General features: G+C 37.9%; 3 protein-coding genes across 6 annotated transcripts in view; all 3 read left to right on the forward strand.

Moving 5' to 3' along the window:
* stac (SH3 and cysteine rich domain) overlaps positions 1-3849 on the forward strand; it is a 34937-nt gene extending 31088 nt beyond the window's left edge. For all 4 annotated transcript variants that reach the window (XM_087170280.1, XM_023393699.2, XM_023393700.2 and 1 more), the window contains 2 exons: positions 261-398; positions 2235-3849. In XM_087170280.1, coding sequence (XP_087026406.1) covers positions 261-398; positions 2235-2333 — 237 coding nt within the window. In that variant the 3' untranslated portion in view covers positions 2334-3849. The remainder of the gene's footprint in view (positions 1-260; positions 399-2234) is intronic.
* Positions 3850-8242: 4393 nt separating this feature from the next.
* Positions 8243-9874, forward strand: gnly (granulysin). Its single transcript, XM_023393794.2, has 5 exons — positions 8243-8316; positions 8422-8507; positions 9003-9080; positions 9158-9312; positions 9565-9874. Exons 1-5 carry the CDS (start codon positions 8259-8261, stop codon positions 9638-9640), a joined length of 453 nt encoding a protein of 150 aa, XP_023249562.1. The 5' UTR covers positions 8243-8258; the 3' UTR covers positions 9641-9874.
* Positions 9875-16187: 6313 nt separating this feature from the next.
* On the forward strand, positions 16188-17986 carry LOC147817549 (uncharacterized). The gene is made up of 5 exons (XM_087170278.1): positions 16188-16255; positions 16359-16447; positions 16828-16905; positions 16984-17138; positions 17487-17986. The coding sequence occupies exons 1-5, from the start codon at positions 16198-16200 to the stop codon at positions 17539-17541; spliced, it is 435 nt and encodes a 144-aa protein (XP_087026404.1). The 5' UTR covers positions 16188-16197; the 3' UTR covers positions 17542-17986.
* The last annotated feature ends 1181 nt before the right edge of the window (positions 17987-19167 follow it).

The following is a 19167-nucleotide window of genomic DNA, read 5'->3' on the forward strand; positions in this document are numbered from 1 at the left end:
AATGAATGTAGAGGAAACACTGACTATACCATCTTTGATCTTGTGTCAGGTACATATAAGTTAGTACATATGTAAGTAGTATGACCTAAAATAAAACTTTATACAGGTATGATGAACAGTAACCAACAGATCCTGTGATGTAATTTCAAGGCTTTTCATCTAATCACTTGTGAAAACACTGGGTCTGTAACACCCTTATGTCCTTTGCAGCTCTTCCATGCTTCAGCTGTTTTAATTTTTAATGAATACATTTTTTACAGGGGGTAATTGAGGACAGGATTGGTTTCTTCCCAGCAGCCTTTGCTCATCAGGTGCGGGTGGGGGACCAAGTGTTCAGGTGTAACAGGACGTTCATCGGCTGTAAGGAACAAGGCCAGATCACCCTGAAGGAGGGACAGGTACTGATAATTATGATGATGAAGATTGTGTGTGATTGATGATCGTCTTCCTTTTTAAAGATGACACTAGATGACGTTAAAAAGGCCTGGACACCAAGCTAAACAAAGCTGGTGTAAAGATTTCACAGTAGTGATACAATTGTTGTTTGGGTTAATTACTTGCCCCTGGAGCCACAGAGACAAAACACATTAAGAATTCATTTAGACTTAACGTTAGCAGGGTTGATCCAGTGAACACATTACACCTGTGTGTAATTCATGATCACACCCATTAGAACACATCAGAGTCACATTATCCAGCAGGTCTTTAGCCATCACATCACCCTCCTGCAGTTCCCACGACACCCCTTACCTGCAGCAACTCTGCCCTCACATACACTCACTGAAAAGCTTGTCTAGAGTGGTCGGACACAGGAGTTATCATTAAATTAGCATTTTTAGCATGATGGCTGTACTTAGATCAGACTCCCTTTTTCCCACAATACTTTCCAGGGCATGTTGGGACTCAGAGGAGACTTAAAGTAAGCAACCCCCAGTGGAGATGAAACCGCCGAACACAAGACGGGTCTGTGACCCGCTGCCTTTCTTTTCCAGTCACACAAGCCCAGGGGAAGATGTTGTAGAGTACTTAGAGGGAGCATGAAAACAGTGTGTTCTGGGCCATTATGAGGGTCAGTGAGTGAAATTAGGAAACAGCATATTTATTGCTCAAAACACAACCCATTCCCTCTCCTTGAAGGTAAACTGCAACCACAATTGTTAGTGTTGATTCTCATCGCAACAACAGCAGCATCATCGTCATTATTATCACCTTTTTGTGTAATGATAATAAGACAGGAAGCAACAATTTATTCTCAAGATAGGCAATGCAGTATATTAACACATATTTTGTGCTATGAGATTATTCTACACAAATCAAACTTTTTATCGTAGTTTTCATACAGGTTAGTGCAGCTACAGACTGTAGACTGTGTAAAGGTAATAATAAGTACTAAAAATAAAACAAATGGAGACTATGGTACAAAAAAAATAGAGATTAGAGCAGGAAAGATGAAAATAAAAAAATAAAGTTTTTGACTGCTCTTCAGAATACCTAAAAGGCTCATGCTAGACGACCGGTGGGGCTGTCATGACTCATACATGAAAGCATTTCAGATAATTATCTTGGTATCATGGAGACGATGTAGTATTTCTTAAAGTAGTAGTAAAAGAATTTTGAATATGAAAACTGACTCTTAAATGGGTGCAACGTGTGCACTCTTTCTGGTCCTAGTCAACACTCGGGCAGCAGTTTTGGATCAGTTGTAGAAAGACAGTCTGGGATCTTTCTTGCAAGAAATCTTTTCCTGGGGGTGTCATGGCAGCTGAGTGGTCGAAGACACATACCATGTAACCGCAATGTTTCCAGTTCAAATTCAGTCTTCAGACTTTTTTGTTGCAGTCCAGTAAAGGTCTTCCCAACTAAACCACAGTTTTATGGACTTCTCTGTCCCCAGATTCTCACCACAATGTTGGGAGCACACTATTATCTTAAAGATTATTGTATGCCGAATTAACAGATTTTCTCTTAACTGGAATTAAGGCGCCTAAGCCCAAACCATGAAATACAACTCCAGACAAGAAATACACAAGTGTGTCCACAAATATTTGACCTTGTAGTGTATTGCAATAATATATCTGATGCTCTCAAAGATGTAAACATGACATCCTCCAAACTGTTGTGTGTCCCCTTGCCAACACAAATGAAAAAACATTGAGAGTAAGTTGTATGATTTTGTTAACTGTACTTTCTGTTCATATTTTATCACTGGAGTGAAATTTCTCTTCTGCTCTCAGATCTGTGTAAGCAGTGAGGGCGAGCGCAGCGGCTTCATCCGAGTGGCGTGTGGAAAGAAGAGAGGCTTTGTGCCCTGTGACGTCCTGGAAATCATCTGAGAGAAACACTCAGGGAGCCGAAGAGGGCGAGAGAGAGAGGGAAGATGGGATCAGCCGCCTGGAGGCCAGAGGAGGAGGAAACTGAACTGACAAAATGGCTACGAGGCACCAGTGAGGGAGTTTTCTCTCTGAAGAAACTGGAGTTTGAACTTAAAGGTGATGCTGGTTTTGTCACTGAGGACTCCACTTTGTTGCAGGTCAGAGTCTCTGTACCTTCCTCACTCCCTCTCAGCACAAGGAGAGAGATGCTGAGATGACTGTTTGTTGTTTGCAAGATGACAGGAGATCACTGTATCACTGGATTTGATTTAATTTATAGAGCCTATGTGTGTGTGTGTGTGTGTGTGTGTGTGTGTGTGTTTGTTTATTTTTTTTCTCTCAGTTTTATTCTGCTACAAGCTGTTTATTTTCTGAAAGTGGGCTGGCTGTTTACGCCTGAGAAAAATAATCAAACACTTACTACAGTTATTATTTTCAAGGTTTCAGTACATACAATGGCATTGCGCCTACAAATAGTTTAGTTTCTCATGCTTTTACATTATGTTTCAAGCAAAATGTTAGATTTTCATACATAGTAGTCAACACTAGGCTCTGAAATGGATGACAAAAATCCCTGAGAAAACTTGATGCAAAAAACCTATTAGAGAGAAAATACTATTTTTTTCTTTCTTTGAAGCCTTAAATCCCCTAAACATCTTAAAAAACTTCCCGCATAACCTATAACATACAGTTAAAGTCGTGAAAAGGTTTTCCATATGTTTCTCTTGTAACAAGTGAGAAACAAAGCACATCAGGTGCTACAAAGAGATGTGGGGGAGTATTTTCAGAGGAGTTTGACACAATCAAAGACTTAAGTAATTCTCTCTGGTCTTTCAAAAATATCACCCTCACACTTCCAATCTTGATATCTCACAATTCAGGATTTTACTTTATGATCATGGTAACACTGAAAATCTTTTCCTGTGAACACAAAACATGTTATTTACCCAATTTAACATTTTCTAGATTTATTGTTTCAGGCTAGTCTTAAAAAGTTTTTTTAATTGATTGAATAATGGATATAATCTTCTCTCTTTTTGGTCGTTTACATCAAAGATTTCAATCTTCATCATTATGAAACAGAAGAGAACGAGAAGGCACAGCTTTGGTATAATCAGGACAGAGACTGTTTTTGTTTCTAATTTGTGTGATCTGATGGGAATGACTTGTGAATGCACAATGACGACTGTAAGACATTGAAACATGCAAGAAAATGATACATTTCTAGTTAGTGTGTTAACTTTAAATGTGATCACTATCATGTGACTTTCCTCTTTCTCAGTACAGACTATTCTGAACAGGCCTTCAGATTCAGATACTAATGAAGTGCGTTTCTGGCAAGATGTTGCATCATAGTAGATATAGTATATCTTTTAAAGGTTGTTCTGCACTGAAACAGGGCTTTACTAAATGTCCAAGAATGCTATATTGTACATAATGTACGTATGAGATTAAAAGTCCTTCTTTATCACAATAACGCAACATGCATTATGATGATTTCTGTGTTTGTCTCACATTCCTTTTCTTCAGCAGACTTCTGGATCCCACTGTACCTAATATTTCACAATTTACTGATTCTTATATCAGTCTCAATGATTTATACATTTCCGTCCTGGTTCTCTTTCCTCTTGTGCTCAGCAATTAGCGATCGATAATAAGCTCATCATTCGCTCAAGTGGGCCTCCAAAAAATATGCATATTGTGATATGATTTGGTTTGAAAACAACTGGCGTGTGACTCAGTTATTCAGTGTGTTAAGAAGTGAATCCAACTTCACAGCATGAAGGTGTTAAAGACTGAATGTTGGAGACAAATAAAATGAGGATTTTGCTGTAATGCACAGAGAGTTTTATGTGTCACAGTGGCTTTGTCTCAGTTTACACATCTAACTTAATGTAACCCTAACCCTTCACCTTTTTAAAAATTTTATGGAAAACAAAAACAAATTTAACTAATCAGGGAGTACATCCAACTAAACTTTTAACAATTACCTGACAATTGGGGTGGGATTCTTTGTTAAGTTCTCAATTACAGAGCAATTATGAAATAATGCTGACAAAATTTAATATTCATCAAAATAGCATGCAGTGATGATATGTCCAAAGGGTTTGAACTCCATCATGAACATTTCCTTTGATAAAAAAAATCCTGTATGCTGGTACAGTGCGGTACAAGGCATCATGACATGGCATTACAACTGATCCCGATTCAAGAAAGACTTAAAAAGACAATTTCTCCAAAACTTCAAACTTTCTGCAAACATAGATGGAGCATCTTCTAATCTAACTAATGTACCTTCTAATGTTACTGTAATAACACGAAGCTGAAAAGAGTTAGCGACTTAACATTGCATTGCTGTTCTACAACATAGCCAAACTCATAATGGGCAGTTTAAGAGATTGGCACCTAAGTTACCCAAAATGCAACTTGACTACTGACTACTGGAGATTTTTGTGTTTGGACTATTTGTTGAGTATTTTTAGTGTGTGTATTAAAATTTGTTGCCCACACACCAATTAAATGAAAAAGTTCATCAGAAAGTTTGGACATCTAGTTGTTTCCAGGACTCTTTCAACTGAACCAGCCCACTTTCTCATCCACCCATCTCACAGTTGAGCAAGCCCTCCTGAATTACCCTTACTGGATCTACCTAGTCATTTTACCAGACAGACTGCACACCCTGTAGTCCATGATTAGAGACACAGTCTCACTGCAGATTCTGAGGTTTCTGCAGCTTCATTAAGCAGCTGCTCACATGTTGAAATTGTTGCTGGAGGCGCAGCCTAACTACAATCACAGACACTTTGCTATTTCCGTGTCTCTCCATTTTCCTGTTGTGTGTCTGTGTAATGAGTCACAACAGGCCGTCACTACAGGATGCCAGCAGGTCTCACATACTTGAGTCAAGCACCCCCTGTTGGTATTTTGGTGCAACCGCAGTCCAGTGCAACAGCCCTTGAACTAGGGAAGATCAAATACGGGAGACCAGAGACATCTGTGACTTTAAGAATCACATTTCCACACACACTCTTTCACATCTTCAGGGCAAGTGTTTAAGATGTGTTAAAAATTTGTAGCTAATGCAAACTCTTTTCAATGCATAGCTGTTTGGTTACAGGCAAGAAAATATAGAGAGGCTGTTTTAAGAACACTATATACCTTTTTTCAACTTGCTTACAGTAAAAACAGACCCACAGATTCAGTGTGTCTAGAACATACAATAAATCACATAATGCTTCACAACCTTTTATTTTGTCTCTACCAGTAAAAATTCTACTTAAAGCTGCACTACCTGATATTCCTGTATATGGTCAATGATGTTATGTGTAAGATGTTGCTTATGACAAAACCAAGTAAAATTATCAGCCAACTTTCCACCGCCCTCAGTTCTGTGGAACTTTTTAGTGTTTAGTTCATTATTATCCAGCCCACAGCTGTATTGTTCAGGGTCACTTGTACCACTCTCAAGGGGCCTTTTTAAGTGAAAACTCCCCACTGCACTCTACCTGCTCAGTATCAGACAGCTGACAGACATATTTACAGATAGCAGATGAACATAGTAGAGCATTTAGCTGCTAAAGAGCCAGATATTTCCCTCAGGTGTTGTTGGAAACAACAAGAGATCTAAAAAGGAGAGTAAATATTGAACTTATGTTCAACAGTTGGCCAGAAACACAACTCCACATGAACGTTAATGTTGCTTTGTGTGTGCTATATGTGTGAATAAGTAACTGTTTGCTAACAATTTCTACATAACAACTTATATATAACAGATAATAAATAATATGTCATGCAGGTTTAATACAGAATCCAATTAACAGATCTACTGACTTTAAACATTTCTTTAAAGACACATTTTGAATGGGAACGATGGTTTAGGTTAAGTTTAAGCTGTTAAAGTGAACATGAAGGACAATCAAGCAATTATGTTCATACAAACGTGACACAGAGCAGACATTTATGTATTCTTAAAAACAGTAGTGAAATTGAAAAGCAGTATGTAGCCATTTTTTAGTTTCTGTGTCACAAGGCTGTGTCACTGTTCATATGAAAGACTGCTACATGGACTGAAGCTAAAAGGTGTTGATTAAACCTGTGAAAACCAAGAAAGATGATGCAAACAATAGCAGCACTTAAAACGGATATACAAGGGTTTACATTTTGTTAATATCTGCACACCCTGCGAACATGCAAGCTGTTGCATGGCAACACTGACTACAACCACACAGTAGATTATGTCTCAAACCACACATGTGAATATAACACATCAGCAGCATTGTGGTACACAATGCATTTTAGCTTACACTGAAGACTTTGCAAGTATCTTCCTATGGTTTTGTGCTTTGTTCATCTTTTTGTTTTGTGGAGCCAGAACTATTTAAAGCACACCTGGATGGGCTAACATCACATACTTACTCTACAATTGTGAAGAGGCTACAGTCAAGTTGTTTTTACTTCTAATTCTTCTCCATCTAGAAGAATTGAGTAAAAGATGGACGAGTGTTTTACCTTTGCAAGTGATACTCTTGTGGGAAATAACAGCTAACCCACATGGTTGCCCTATTTAAGTAAGAAAGTAACATTACCCCCCCCGACCCCCCTGTTTAGAGTCAGTTTCATTTTAAATGGGCACAATGTACTTGTAACTTACAAGGTTTAAACTGTCAAAGGGAAGAGAGGATGTTCCAGGTATTTCAATACAACATAGACATGTTTCAAAACAGAGATTGTAGCAATACCTGTCTGGGTTATTTGATATGAGACCTTTGATGAGGTGTTATGGATAGAAACACAGTTGAACCCCAAAATAATTCTAATCAATTTCCCACTGTACATCTATTGCAGAGCACCTTTGCACAAAGTAACCAAAAGTCTGATGCCAAGCACAAGAAGCTCATATCAGGTGCATTTGACTGCACCAGTCACAAAATGAGTCCATCGTCTGAAGACATGTGGGGGGAATCTAATGGTCCACTCAGGCCCCTGCAGACCCTACAAAATACAAGAATTAAACTAAACGTATTTTTCATTTTAATTCCAATTATGTTAAAACACCTTCACGTGGTGCAACCTTGCACTTCAGTTCTTATAAAAATCCTCTTTTAATGATAATAATTCCGAATTACATTGTAATTGGTAATTCCTCTGATTCCATAGTTTAAAGGTAATGAAATAAAAAAAAACATGCTATGGAACTGCCTGACTGAACTCTCACTGGGCTCTTGTGTTCCCATTTTTCTGTAATGAAAGTATTTAATAACCCTTGATAGTCCCTGCTCATTTTGGTTAATTATTGCTGTTATTGTATGCATTCAGTTGCACGTGGTACTGACAACGGTGATTAATACTGACTTATGTCAATCAGAAACACTCATGACAAAGACCTAATCAAACCAGTGAAAAACCAGAGAACAAAGAAACAGAAAAAAAAATAACTTTACTGAAGAACAGCAAACAAAATAAAATCATACATAAGTTTCAAATATACATTATCATACATTCACACAAAAAACTGCATGCTGCACACATGAACTGCTCACTGATTTAATTTATAAATAAATATGATCTGCACATGGATGACAAATTCAAGAATATATTTAATCACTCATCTATTTTTGCAGACCTGTGAGTAATATTAAGATGATAAAGCAAACCACAATACCAACACACCACGACCACTCACATATGACCTGACTGGAAAAAGTGTGTGATGGTGGTCTTCCGTGAAATTCGCCTCCACAAAACCATCTGAGAGTCAGTGCTGCGACTGGCAACAAATTTGTGGTTTGACACTTCCGTTGCTGTGTAGCCCCTCACCTCTTTCATGAATAAAAGGAGGGTCATCAGCAGACATACTCACACACGGAGACAAGAGATCACTGCTCCATGTTAGCAATGGAAACATCTTCAGTCCTCCTTGTGTGCATCCTGGTGACATGTTCAGGTGTCTTACTGTGTTCTCTTTAACATGTTTTCCCTTGTAGAACATGTGTCAATGTGTCTTTGCTGTGTAAAGTGTACTTTAACATTTTTTTTTGTTCCTTCACAGTCTGGACAGTCTGTGGAAGAAGCTTTGTGGTTAACATTGATGATCAGGAGCAGGTGGAGGTAGAAATCTCCACGGAGGCCGGCAAGGTAATATGCTTTACACAATTTAGGTTGCACTTAGATAATCTGTGTTCATCTTAAAATGTCAGATGACAAAATGTTCAATAGCTACACGAGAGAGAGCTTGTTTTAATTACTTTCTATACATATGGGTTGCGTGTTTCCCAAGCTAGGGATCGATCCCCTCCAGTGGTCAGAATATAAATCTGAGCGGTCATTGGTTATTTATTCAGACAGGAAAGAAGAAAAATCAACGTTCTGCTTCACAAATTTATATTCTTTGTTGGGATATTTCCCTAATATTAGCATTTTTTTTTTGCGTGAAATTTAGGATAAGTTTACATCTTTGTGCACCAGTTATTTAAATGAAAACATATGAGAAGTTTAGACGTGAAATTACTCTTCAGTGGAACTGCTGACAAATCATGTGACAAGTATTGCTGCCATAGAAAAAAGGAGCCCGAACCAGACGGTGTAAAATTGTTAGAGGTCACAGAAAATTAAAATCACTTTCATTTGCAGATTCCAGGTGTGTGCTGGGCATGCAAGTGGGCTTTAAAAAAGATCAAGAAAATCATTGGAAAAAACACCACCACAGAGGTAAAGCGTCTAAGAGCCTTGACAGTTTGATCTCGAGTATCTTTGAAGATGCAATAATACAGTTTTTGCTCTTATAGGAGGTGAAGTCAAAGTTGAACACCGTCTGCAATGAAATTGGCCTCTTAAAAGATCTGTGCCGCAAATTTGTGAAAAAACACCTCGGAGAATTGATTGAGGAGCTCACAACCAGTGATGATGTGAGGACGATCTGTGTGAACACCAAAGCCTGCAAGTGAGTAACCATCAAGCCTTACAGAGTAAACTACCCAATAAGTAATCTAAATAAGCTCTACAACATTATGATATTTTCAGTGCATTTTGCCAGTAATACAAAAGTCCTTTCACTTATGTATACTTTTTACTGTAGGACTTTTACCTATTATGGAGTATTTTATTGCTACTTAATTACAAATAATGTTGTTATTTCTTCCGGCACATATAATTTTTTTGCTCTCTCTCTGTGCTTCTTATGTGCTCTCTTTAGGCCAAAGGAGCTGTCTCATCTGATCTTTTATCCAGGAGACGAAGATTCCCAGGCTGAAATGTATGATTTTTCCTGATGTTATACGCATGAATAAAAATCAAACTCTGCATTTAATTCGTAAGAAAAAACATTAACCATGTGTGCTTTGTGGTAGTGAGTGACTGGCCACACACACAGTGATTAGAAGCACTTGATCAAAAATCATTTTCAGCTTTCTTTTAATCGTAGCATTTACTCTGTGTTGCACTTTGTCTTGTACAATGACTTAGTTTTCAGTGCACATGATTTTAATAAATGTTTGCATTTGAAATTTTCTTCTTTGTGGTACTGTGTCAGCGTGCACTGGGCTTTGGGATCTTGGATCTATACTTTACAAGGTTTAATATGTACAAGGTCTGAAGCAATCAAAGAATGAACAATTCATTTAAAGTTAAGGCATAAAGATGGGGTTGGGTAAAAAAAAGGCAGTCTTGGTGATCTCTTTAATGTGCTTATAAAATGTAACACAAAGAGTCTTAGCGGTCAGACTTTTACAAATCACACAGTTGTCAAGAGTTACTGTTAACTGATCAAACTGATGTTTGCGTCAGGCTTGGCCAATGGCCAGCATCTGATATTCAGTTTTTCTCAGCAAACAGACGAGCCTCTAATTTCACAATTTGAGGGGTCATCCACCATATATAGCTGAGTATCATTTGCATAGCAGAGGAAATTAATTCCATGACTGTGTGTAATTTGGTCAAGAGGTGAAACAGAAAGAAAGAATAGCAGAGGGCCAAGAACAGAGCCCTGGGTACATCATATTTCATGATACAGAATTCTGATTATTATTATAGGAAATATACAATGTTATTTCAGATGAGTACAAGTTTAACCACGTGAGAGCCACATCAGAGATGTCAAATTGATTTTCTAATTGATTCAGGAATATACAATCATCTATGGTATCAGAAGCTACACTAAGATCGAGTAAGAGAAACACAGAGGTGGAATAGAGTCCTTAGTAAGCACATCATTCACCACTTCAGCTAGTGCAGATTTAGTGAGTGACAGTCCCTGAAAGGTATAGAGTGCACTAGGTGGAGGAGACCCTAGATACAGGAAATTGAAACCATTCAAAAAGACTACTGTCAGATATGAGTGCAGAGTCTCTTTCTTGTAATTTGTAGAGAATGGAATGACAGAATATGATCGAAGTAAAAAATCACAAGTCATATGCATAGTTGCCCAACGACAACACTGATAGTGTCACCACAAAGCCAACACAACGAGGCTCTTGATGAGCGAAGTTACACATGAATTTCAAATTATTTTTTTGGTGACTTCTCAGACACATTTAATTTCTTCATTTCAATGGCAACTGTAAAATGCATTTAGTACTTCAACAGAAATAGATAACCTTTTACTGTGTTAGCAAACAATAATACTATTAGTAGTAATAATACTACTATAATAATACTCAATCACTTATTGAGTGAGTGAGTGAGTGAGTGAGTGAGTGAGTCTAAGTCAAAATGACAGCGATTCCGCTTCCGCAAGTCATGGATCATGAGGAATACACTGTACACTGTATGGCCATTAGTGATATGCGATACCAAGTAAAACCCAGGCTGGTATTGCTGATACCAATATCAATACTATACCGACAGGCCCACATTAAGAATGCAGAGGCCCCTGGGCACAAAATCTTGGATGCGCCCCTTTCCCAATCTGCTTTCCACATACTCAGTTCTCAGTGGAGGCTACTATCTATTGGAAACACCTGTAGCTTGTACAGGATTTACATTGACAGGTTACAGCCTATGATCACAACCTGAAGGACAATATCAGCACCTGTACATATATATTATCATACAGGATTTACAATACATGATTGAAAGAATGCTTTTTTGGGTCAGCAGCAATATCAACAAATTAGCCTACAATCCACAAGCACATACTGCCCCACATTCATCAATATAATTCTGATTCAGAGAGAGAGAGAGAGAGAGAGAGAGAGAACGAGAAAGAGCGAGAGAGAGAGCGAAATTGATTCAAACTGCTGAACAGAGACACAATGATACAACAGTTAAATAGGTTTCAACTACTTCTCATATAAACACAGTGGAGACAAGAATATATACCTTAAATTGGGATAGTCCATAATGTGCGATTAATAACAGGAGAGGAAGCCTACCTCAAGTGACGGTCTTCTCTCTGGCCTTTTCCCTCGAAAACTCCTCCACTGTATTACTGAAGTCCATGTCTCTGTCCAGTGTTGCCTTGATTAGAAGTTCAACAGGTAGAAAGTAACAAAAAGAGGGGCTGCTAGACTGGTAACCTACTCAACCTACTCCGGGTGAGATGAGGGTGGGGCCGTTTTACAGGTGTCTTTGGCAGGGCTGTGGCTCTGTGTCTTTTTAATGCTGATGCTAAGATGAACTAACGGTAGCGTCTGCGGTCATTTTACTGTCCCCTTTCTTTGCGATGTTAGCATCATCCTCTCCCGGCTCTTTGCTAATGCTAGCAAGCCGAGTAGCCGACTTTTGAAAAAGTCAACATAGATGGTATGTTTGTCCGAAGTTCAGTTTCTCTGATATAATTTTCTTATTTCGCTTCTCTCTTTGCTGTTCCACCTCTCCAACGTTTGTTCTCCATGATGTTTTCAGAAGCGTCTTCCGCGACCGGCCGGCTTTGGCGCTAAATTCCCATGGTTACCACCTGACCTCTGACCTGACTTTTCATCAACATGACAGAGACACAACCAGCAAACCGATCGTAATCATTTTATTTGCAAATAAAGTAACTCTGTATCATTTGGTTCGCATTTCAACATACACACACTCAATTAATTTATTGATTTGAAAAAAAAAAAAAGTAGTAGTAAAGTAGTGAGTTTGGACGCCCTCTAGAGGTCGGAGGACCCGGCCCAGTCGGCCATGTGGATAATCTGTACTTGGATACCAATGCTTTGTACAAAATACACTAAGAGGACATGAATAGACAGGTTACAAAGGCTTATTTTTTTCATACAGAATGTCATGTTATTCAAATTTAAATAAAAAAATACCAGTGAAATCTATTATGAAATAAATAAATGCCATGTTAAATGCACAAAATGAGCCAATATCTATATTTTGACATAATCTGTCAATTGTCAGTCAAAGCTAATGAGACTGGATCAGTGATCATCACTGGCTGCTCATAGGCCTGCATTTAGTAAGGTATGATTTGTTTCCTGTTTGAACATCAACACACAAACTGAAGCCGTGACAGATGTGAATCATTTTCTGTGTCAGTGACAGTGATAAATGTCTGTCTCTGCACCTGGATAATTCCTACCACTGCCTCTGTGACAGAAGTCTGTCCTGCCCTAGCACCTTTCCTCTTCTCCAGACTGTTTCCCATCACATTCTGTACTGTGATTATGCTTTACAAAGTTTGTGGTCCTCCCACATACATCACATACGGTGTTGTTGCTGATAAGAGAGTTGAAAAAGTTTCACAGCAGTCTAAATTTTCCATTGTCAACACTCTTTTCGGTGCCTTACATAGAGCCATAGTTTGCATATAACGATGGCAGGCGGAAGGAGTATTAGTTACTATCAAGTGGTGATTATTTAGACTAGATCCTAGTGATAGCTTGGTTACTTTCTACTGTGAATCTGTTGATGACAAAAGACTACTGTGAAAATAAATTATAGAATAGAAACATTTGGGATTGAAAGTATTGATATTTCATGGATCAATTGTCAATGTGTTTTGCTCTGACATGGGTCATACGTGTCAGATTAAGGAGTAGTTTATTAGCAAATTGCCAAACGAAAACCCACAAAGCAAGCAAATAAATTTTTATTATTAAATTTTCATTTTGCTGTGAATTATGCACAAACATATGGAGCATTAAGTTTCAATCAAATTAAATCATTTAATTCAAAGTTGGCACATCTGGACTTCCATATCCTGTAAGGACAGAAAATCATTTTTAGATACTCTTGACAACCCTGCACAACTAAGACGAAACAGAAAACAAGGTTTGTGACCAAGAGTGAACCCTTTTTTAACTTAGCTCATCTGTCTCAGACACAGTTCACCCACAGCTATCACAATGTTCAATCAAGAGCTGCATTAACCACAAGTTGACGTGCTCAGCAGTGATGTGTGACAGCAAGATCTATGTGAAAACCAGAGACTTTTTCATTTATTAGAAATGGACCATTGAAAGAGGAGATGATGAGAAGATGAGTCACTTTAATTGTTTTTCTTTTTTTGAACAAATCATACAATAATTAAGTTGTTGAAATACATGAAGCTATTCACAGTGTCCATGGATTGGTGTGTAACTGCTTATTTTCTTAGTGCAGTCCTTTTAAACCTTTAAGTGTGGAAGCCTCAAGCTGTCACTGATGACTGAACACAATCAGAGAACAAAAGTACACCCTTATTATGAAAGTAAAGTGTTTATGAACGAATACAATACAAGTTGGCTACTCATTTCACATTTCACAAATTCAGTGTCTGAGATAAAGATCTCTCACAAAGCACATTTCATTTTTCCTTCCTTATAAGGAGGCTGCAGCGGAGAGCAGACACTTGGTGTTTCGGTCAATGAAGTGTCCACGTGGCTTCCCAGCTCTGCTTTAAAACCTGCCTGTCCAGCTTTGTGAGTCCCTGAGAGCAAAGAGATCCTTGACCAGCTCTGTCAGACCATCCAGACCTGCACTGTCCCAGGGGCCCGACACCTGACGACCTCAGGGAGAAGCAACAAACTGAGATTCAGAGTGTATATGTGATTTTCCCAATGTTCTTTCCTTCACAAAAAAAATTTAGTATCCAAACCTGGCCTCTGCATATTTTCGCCCAACCTTATATTTGATATTCTATAACAAGCCCCCATTAAAGGCACCCTGTGGAGGTTTTGACCACTAGTACCTCCATGAAGCAATTTTTTTACGAGTTGATCTGTTTCACGCAATTGTACTGATGGACAATTGGTGATGATAATATGCCAAGAAACATAGGAAATGAATAAATGAATTAATAGCATTATTTTCATGTCTGGCCATTTACATGACACAACATGAATCTACACAAACCAAATATTACTGCCTCATACAAATGTGAACAATATGTAAATACATTATGTCCCAAGAGACATAAAATGTTAATTTAAAGAAACATTATAAAATCTATATTTATATATCCACTCCTGTCAGTTTAAACATCATATATCTGATTTAGTTTATTAAATAATCTGCAGTTCTTGTAAAGATCCTCCAGGCACTATGAGAGGAAAACGACACAAAGTCTTTTTATATTCATTTCTCATTGATGGTAAAGTGTGTGTGGTGTTTGAGTTGACCGTTTTGACACTGTGGTTTCTGACACCTCATCAGATCACATATGGCCCCTCGCTGTGTGATCAAATGTGATTTCAGTAAATAATCACACTAAGCAAGATGCTCACCACAGCTTTACATTTGAAACATTACTACATACCTCAGTTCATCCAAACAGACACACAAAAAAAACAAAACATTTTCTCTCTCTTCTAGAGTGGGTCAGAAGTTTAAATACAATAAGTTCACTGTGCCTTTAAACTTGCTTGGAAAATTCCAGCCAATGATGTCATGGCTTTGAAGCTTCTGATAGGCTAAATTACATAATCTGAGTAAATTAGAGATGTACCTGTCAAAGTATTTTAAGGCCTACATTCAAACTCGACTCTCTTTGCTTGACATCATGGGCAAATCCAAATAAATCAGCCAAGATGTCAGGAAAAGAAATGTGAACCTCCACAAAGTCAGGGTATTGGAGTGGCCATCACAAAGCTGACTTCAATCCAATAGAAAATTTGTGTGCAGAACTGAAAAGGCGTGTGCAAGCGAGGAGGAAAACAAACCTGACAGGCTCTGTCTTCATCTGAAGATGAGATGAAAGAAATAAAAGCTGAAATAAATTATTCTCTCTACTATTATTAAGAAATTTCACATTCTTTAAAATTAAGCAGTGATCCTAACATACTGAAGACAGGTAATGTTTATTAGGATTACGGTAATAACCTTCTAGAGTCGAGGTACATATCAATTAATTTTTGCTGACTTTCTATGCATTCATTTTTGTCTTAGTATAAGTAAGTATAAAGCTGCCAGAAACCCAAAATACAAGAAAAATAACATGACGTCTATAATGATGTATAAATCTGGATAAACCATATTACACCTGAGGTATTTCTACCTACCCACTGTGACTAGTTGCAGGTGAGACTGATGCCTGTGATTAATACTGACTCATGTCAGGTAGAATAACATGCACATACAAATAAACTGCAAAAACTGAGTAGCTCATTGATTCGATTTGTAATAAACGGATGTTGTTTTTGCAGAGCTGTGAGTGATATTAAGATAGCGAAGAAAACCAAAATAACAGCACTCCAACACACCACTACCGCTCATATCAGTACCTGACTGGATAAGATGGCAATCTAAATAAGTGGGAGATGTCAAGGAGGTTTTGTGTGAATCTGGTGCTGTGAGTGGCAGCAAGGTTGTGCTTTGAAACTTCCGTTGCCGTGTAGCCCCTCACCTCTGTCATGAATAAAAGGAGGGTCATCAGCAGACATACTCACACACACAGACCAGAGATCACTGCTCCATGTTAGCAATGGAAACATCTTCAGTCCTCCTTGTGTGCATCCTGGTGACATGTTCAGGTGTCTTGCTGTGTTTTCTTTAACATGTTTTCCCTTGTAGAACATGTGTCAATGTGTCTTTGCTGTGTAAAGTGTACTTTAACATTTTTTTGTTCCTTCACAGTCTGGACAGTCTGTGGAAGAAGCTTTGTGGTTAACATTGATGATCAGGTGGAGCAGTTGGAGGTGGAAGGCTCTGCGGAGGCCGGCCGGGTAATATGCTTTACACAATTTAGGTTGCACTTAGATAATCTGTGTTCATCTTAAAATGTCAGATGACAAAACGTTCAACAAAGTGTCACATTTCTATTTGCTGTTTCTCTGTAGACTAAGTAGCCCTGACTTTGGGCCAGAGAGCAATTTAAATTCTAATGTAAAGAAGCAGAATATCAAAACTAAAATCTTGATTAACACATTATTATTTATTTTAGGGTCAGTAATTAGGGTCAGTAAGATTTTGAGCTTGTAAAGTGACATTCACAAATAGTTCCACCATTTCTAATGATAACAAAAATTATATAGACACTTAACATTAACATTTTTCCTATCACATAAAGCTAAGAATTAAAATCATCCCTCACTTTCACTTGCAGGTTCCAGGTATGTGCCGGGTATGCGAGTCGGCTTTGAACAAAGTGAAGAAAGACATTGGACCAAACACCACCTCAGAGGTAAAGTGTTTAAAAGCCTGGACAGTTTTGATCTAGAGCATCTTGAAAGAAGCAATAATGCAATTTCTGCTGTTACAGAACGTGAAATTGAAGTTGTTTAAGGCCTGCAATGAAATTTCCACCTTAAAAGCTATGTGCCACAACTTTGTGCAAAAATACCTCGGAGAATTGATTAAGGAGCTCAGAACCAGTGATGATGTGAGGACGATCTGTGTGAAAACCAAAGCCTGCAAGTGAGTAACCATCAAGCCTTACAGAGTAAACTACCCAATAAGTAATATAAGCTCCACCTAGACTAACTACAACAATAAAATACCAATTAAATTTTAATACTACATGTAATATACATGTATAATCCAATGGCATATTAGTGTAACACTGACAGGGGACATTCTGCTTTTACTTTCAGTGCATTTTTTCAGTAATACAAAAGTCCTTTCACTTATGTATACTTTTTACTGTAGGACTTTTACTTATAATGGAGTATTTTATTGCTACTTAATTACAAATGATGTTGTTACTTCTTCCACCACAGATAATGATTTTGCTCTCTCTCTGTGCTTCTTATATGCTCTCTTTAGGCCAAAGGAGCTGTCTCCCCTGATCTTTTATCCAGGAGACGAAGAATCCGACTGAAATGTAACATAAAAAAATCTGTAATATAACAGAATCTTAACTGTTTATTTTACAGATTTTCCTGTATTTTTAAAATACAGGTAAAAGAAGTATATGTTCTGTAATTCTACTGAGATTTGTTAATTTACAAACATCTTGTGTAATTACAAAAGTTTCCACAACAAAAATGTTGAATAAATGTGTTTTTGTCAATTTATAACATGTATGAGCACTGGTAAACTGTCAAAATACAGTTTTCATCTTTGAAAATTGCCATAATTACTGTAATTTCACAGATGTTCTTTGTCCCTGATGTTATACGTATGAATAAAAATCAAACTCTGCATTTAATTCATAAGAATAAACATTAACCTTGTGTGCTTTGTGGTAGTGAGTGAATGGCCACACACTCAGTGATTAGAAGCACTTGATCAAAAAAATCAATAAAAGCTTTCTTTTAATTGTAGCATTTACTTTGTGTTGTACTTTGTCTTATACCATCATTTACTTTTAAATGCACATAATTTTAATAAATGTTTGCATTTTAAATTTTATGAATATTCTTTGTGGGACTGTGTCAGCCAGCACTGGCTTTGGGATCTGGGACACCTGCTGTACATACTAGGTCTAATAGATTCATTGAGACTGAAACTGACCTGCCAGAGGGACAATAACACGTACAAGGTCTGAAGTAATCAAAGAAAGAACAATTAACTTAAAGTTAAGGCAAAAAGATTAGTCTGGGTGAAAAAAGGTGGTCTCTGTGATGTCTCGAACGTGCTGATCAAATGTAACACCAAGATCCTTGGTGGTCAGATTTGAACAAAACACACAGCTGTCAAGAGTTACTGTTAACTGACCACTGGGCCGCAGTGAGAGTCCTTATGTAGCCGTGGTTTTGTGTTGGCATATCAGTTCAAAATATAATTTATCGGTCTCCTTTATGACTAATAATCTGTGTCGGCCCTGAAAAAACCAGTTGATCCCTACTAGCTGTTCATTTCTCAGTTCAATTGAAATCTCAATCAGTTGTTAGGATGCAAGGATACAGCCACTCACTCCCTTTGTGGTTGAATCAATTACTTTAATCACGCACTGTGTTAGTGATACCACTGATTACCTTTCCAATTCGATAGTAGAACACAGGTTGGTATCACCGATACCAATGCCATACCAACAGGAGGGATTAAGAATACAGAGGCTCCTGGGAACTAAATCTTACAAGCTTTGAGATGCTGAGGCGGCTCCTCTAGACGAAGCTGTGCCTTCTGCTGATACTGGTGGTGCCACGGCTGATAACAACAGAGCTTGGATGGGCAGTAACAAGTAGCTAAGTGTCCTAAGAATCAGCACTCGTACGTATGTAGTCATATTTCCTCGTCTATGGTTAATGAACCAATAGTGTAGTAACACATCCCTCTCCAACCCCTTCTCCATCTTATGAGGTTATTTGACCAATTATGGAGTGCAAGCGATCTGTAGTTATTTTTTCTAAATGTATAAAAACTATCCCCAGAGGTTCTCGTTTTAGAATTGAGGTGATATCATGCACAGGAGCCTGTATTGATGAATCCTCCTCTCTCCTTGATCAAGCATCAATAAACATCCTCAGCATAAGACATCCTGGACTCCAGTGCTCGTTCTTCA

This window comes from Seriola lalandi, unplaced genomic scaffold, assembly GCF_002814215.2.
Source record: "Seriola lalandi dorsalis isolate HSWRI2012SDOR001 ecotype SW California unplaced genomic scaffold, Sedor1 jcf7180002054942, whole genome shotgun sequence".
In the NCBI taxonomy this organism is placed as follows: Eukaryota; Metazoa; Chordata; class Actinopteri; order Carangiformes; family Carangidae; genus Seriola; species Seriola lalandi.